Source organism: Adiantum capillus-veneris, chromosome 23 (genome assembly GCF_014529385.1).
Source record: "Adiantum capillus-veneris isolate H3 chromosome 23, ASM1452938v2, whole genome shotgun sequence".
Lineage (NCBI taxonomy): Eukaryota > Viridiplantae > Streptophyta > Polypodiopsida > Polypodiales > Pteridaceae > Adiantum > Adiantum capillus-veneris.
In genome coordinates this window covers 43,503,372-43,507,041 of record NC_140953.1, presented here as the reverse complement: position 1 = coordinate 43,507,041, position 3,670 = coordinate 43,503,372, and the positions used below count along the sequence as shown (strand labels likewise).

General features: G+C 41.0%; 1 protein-coding gene across 2 annotated transcripts; it reads right to left on the bottom strand.

Annotated features, from left to right (window-relative positions):
- Positions 1-1,392: 1,392 nt before the first annotated feature.
- Positions 1,393-3,447, bottom strand: LOC147427716 (uncharacterized). 2 transcript variants are annotated; one of them, XM_086497240.1, is made up of 2 exons: positions 3,101-3,447; positions 1,393-2,984 (listed from the first exon to the last, which is right to left on the bottom strand). In XM_086497240.1, exons 1-2 carry the CDS (start codon positions 3,281-3,283, stop codon positions 2,907-2,909), a joined length of 261 nt encoding a protein of 86 aa, XP_086353366.1. In that variant the 5' UTR covers positions 3,284-3,447; the 3' UTR covers positions 1,393-2,906. The 2 variants fall into 2 exon arrangements, with proteins under 2 accessions (XP_086353366.1, XP_086353367.1); XM_086497241.1 differs by having other exon boundaries at positions 3,148-3,447.
- Positions 3,448-3,670: the final 223 nt, after the last annotated feature.

Genomic DNA, 3,670 nt, shown 5'->3' with positions numbered 1-3,670 from the left:
TTGCCGATGATTGTTGGAGAACCGTCACATCTCTCACGAGCAATTCGACTCAGTAGTTAGATCTCTATAGGCGGTAAGTCTAAACAAATCATATTGTATTAATTGTTTTGAGTTGTTGATTTGTTTAATTTGGTTTTGGTTAATGTAGAGTCAAGGTGATCAAACTTATGAACTTATGGACAAGGACGAGGAGGAGAGGAGAACTTGAACAAATAGAAAATTATTTGTAGTCCTCTCTTAAAGTCCCAATGTGGCACAAGAAAACTCTATGAGCATATTTATATACAATTGAACTAAAATTTTCATCTTATTTGTAAGTTTTTAAAATTATTGATCTTTTGCACTTTAAATTGTCAAGGTAAGGTATATTCAAACTCTATTGTTTATTTTCTCTATACACTTTTTCAAAATGCAATTGATGTTTCATATGTTTTATGTAGGTCAAAAATAAAGGTGCTCATTTGGGCCACCCAAAATTGGATGGTTCAAATGAGCACCTTTATTTTTAATAGCCGTATGGCAGTAATATCCGCGGTACTAGTCGCGGATATATATCCATGACTATTACCACGCATATTGTTGACAAACCATTGATGTGCCTATTGCCACTGCTATTACCGCAAGCACAATTTTGCTCTCTCCATTTTCATTTTTTAATCTGCAGCAATAAGGGTAGTTCTCAATTTTTCCTCTTTTAGTGGAGGGGCTGAACATCCAAAGATTCAAGCGCGACATCCCAAGATTGCTTTTTCTTTCCCTCCGAAAACTATAGATTATAAGGTATTACTAATGGGTTCAAGAAATATATATTCACTACCTACATAATGCAAACTTACTCTAAAGAGAAGAAAACGTTGAAAGCAAAATAAAGGAGAAGAGAAACACAAATGTAACAAATAAGCACTTGACCTCCTCTTTAAATATGGACACAAAAAGTATGACTTTCCACCTTCATGTGTCTCTTCAATTTTTTAAACCCACCCTTCCTTCACTTATGCAATGAGGATTTTTATTTTTCCAAGATTGGGGGGCCCTAAAATGGGTAGACCTACTACTGGGGAGAGATGAAAAGGAATTCATTTTGTCAAGATTCCTTAGCATCTTAACAAGGTTGTAGGAAAGTATGGTACAACCATGAGAACATGGAGATGGGGACATCAATCTCACAAATTTTTCCATTTACAGAAATGCATAGCACACAATTTTTGCAAAGACCATAGTGATGAAAAGGCACGTAACAAGCAGAACGTATGCATGGTTGGAGGCACCCACATTCACATACATCGCACAATGTCTGCAAAGTAGTTGAAATGGATCTTGTCACGAGGGAAGAGTACAACACGTTTAGCATAAGAATGGAAATTAAAGTTTTTGAACGAGGAAATTGTAGGGTATGCAACAACAAAATTTATAACTTATATTATTCAACCAGGTGACAATTGCATTCAACCGATTGAGCTGCACCTTAAGGGATGCGACCTCAGTGCACAAACACTGGATTTGGTCTTACAGCTGGGAGATTTGGACATCCATTACATTGATTTCCTATTCGCTAATCATGGTTTTAATACTATCTACTGAGTTATTAATAAAAGTGCAGAGGGTCGTTGAGTCCTTAGGAGTGTCTCCACATAGCTAGCACCACATTTGAACGAGTATGGCATGGAGTCTATCCAAAGCTTCATCCTCCTCCAACGCCTGCACTTTTGGAGGATGTGTCTCTTCGCTTTCCCAGGGATTGGTTACCTCTGTCGACTTTGCAGAAGACTAGACATCTTTCGAGGAGTAGGCGAGCACGTTATATGTCAAGCAATTCATAACATATCATATACATCATTCGAACTAGCAACAATAGTGACCCTTCTCCTAGTAAGAAGAGGAATGAATTTTGTGCCCAAGGCTGTGTCGTCTTCATCGTCATTGTCCAGTACAATATGACTTATTTTCCTTTCAAGCTTGAAGGGTTGGAGACCAAGCCTTGACGAGCATCTGATGGGGGCGAAGACGTGTGTTTCTACAAGTATTGCACCCAGAGGAGCGAACTGCTGAGGAGGTGTCCAACTTATGTGTGAGCAAGTTGGTGACAATGAAGCCGGTCAACACTGAAAGGGAGAATTGAAAAACAAGTAACGAGAGAAAGAAATGAATATACCTATGGGTTTCCTACCACCTTCTGAGGAGCCAATTGATTCGAGGCTACGCATTCGTGTAGGCCTCGTCAAGGACAAAAATATTGACTACATCCTGGTATGTAGTAGAATAAGGGAAAATCATGCTTTGCCACAACGCTTGATCTTCTTGAGCGACATCCCATGCCCTTGAAAAGGTGTTATCCATGAGGAGGACGGGTAGTACTTGCCAGACTTTAGCATATGGTGCAATGTCAATAAGAAATTGTTACGAATTGGGTGTTGCAAATGGAACTTCCAGTACATAAGTGCACGGTTGAAAATATTTGCACGTGTCAAGTAAACCCTATTCTTTTTCTTATCGGCCCTGTATTGTGTGTATGGTTCAATTTCCTTGTTGATATCGTTTGTTGTCATGTTGCCATGAAAGGTATGCATGTTCTTCTGCTTAAGGGCATGAAATAGAATGTTTACTCCGACATGACTGTTAGCGTCCCACCCTAGGTTTTCTTTTATTTTCTTGTTCACTGCAACAATGGACGTCACCATGATTCAAGCGACCATCTAGAAGTGGAGGTGGAAGATAGTGCCACCACGCTCGATCGAGCACATGCCAACGACCACTTCCTCCTCCACAAAGGCTTTCAACCTCAAAAACAAAGCGCCGTCCACATCGTTGCCACCCATAGATATTGTTACGCTCTACCCAAGCTTTTTTTTGGACTTGTTGTCTTTTGTGCAAGCGATTCTCTCCTATTTAGAGAGCCTTGGCCTACCTCACCCTCTCCTTGAACTGGAGAGAGCAGCCTCCGTTGACCGGGCGAGATGCTTCATCCTCGCCATTATAAAAAAACCCTAAAAATGCAAGGCAGTTGACAAGCTTAGTATCGACATGCATAAACAACATCACTCTGTGTGCGGCAACCCTTTCAAAAAAACACATGCAAGCAACAAAAGGCACGTGCATTTACCTGCACACACGGATGCAACACGAGAAAAAGAGGGGCAGCCTCCGTACCTCCCATCTTCAAATCGGAATCGCTTCCTCTATTGCCCTTCTTCTCCACCCTGCGGTGATAAATGCCTCCTCTGTTGCTTCGATCAGGCAGCACAGGGCACTTTACAACGGTTGAACCTGCTGTGCAGGATAGCATTTTCAACTAAGTATGCGTTCAACAACTGAGAGAAGGCTCTATAATCTGTAACCTATAGAAAGGCCGTTGCATGAAAGGTTGTGCTGCACAATACAACCCCAATTATGCGCAGCCTGCGTTGCACAATCTAGCCCCAATCGTGCGCAGGCTTTTACGCATATGTAACCTTTAATAGCATGTGCCCGTTTCATGCAAACTCCAACACGAACTCTATCAAGAGCATACCATTGAATGGATTTTCCAAAAAAGACTCCACTCAAAGCTCCACTTTCATCCTTCGAGCTTTTCCAAAAAACACCACTCAAACTTCAATTTTCACCCGACTTTCAATTCTTCCCGGCTTTAGAGCACTACCCTTTAACATGTTTTTCCATTTTTTCCAGCTGG

Excerpts from the sequence above, each read along its gene's own strand:
- LOC147427716 (XM_086497240.1), bottom strand. The coding sequence starts at position 3,283 with ATGCTATCCTGCACAGCAGGTTCAACCGTTGTAAAGTGCCCTGTGCTG. Across the intron at positions 2,985-3,100 it reads TGTTGCATCCGTGTGTGCAG|GGTTTTTTTATAATGGCGAG; the intron begins GTAAATGCACGT and ends TTGCATTTTTAG.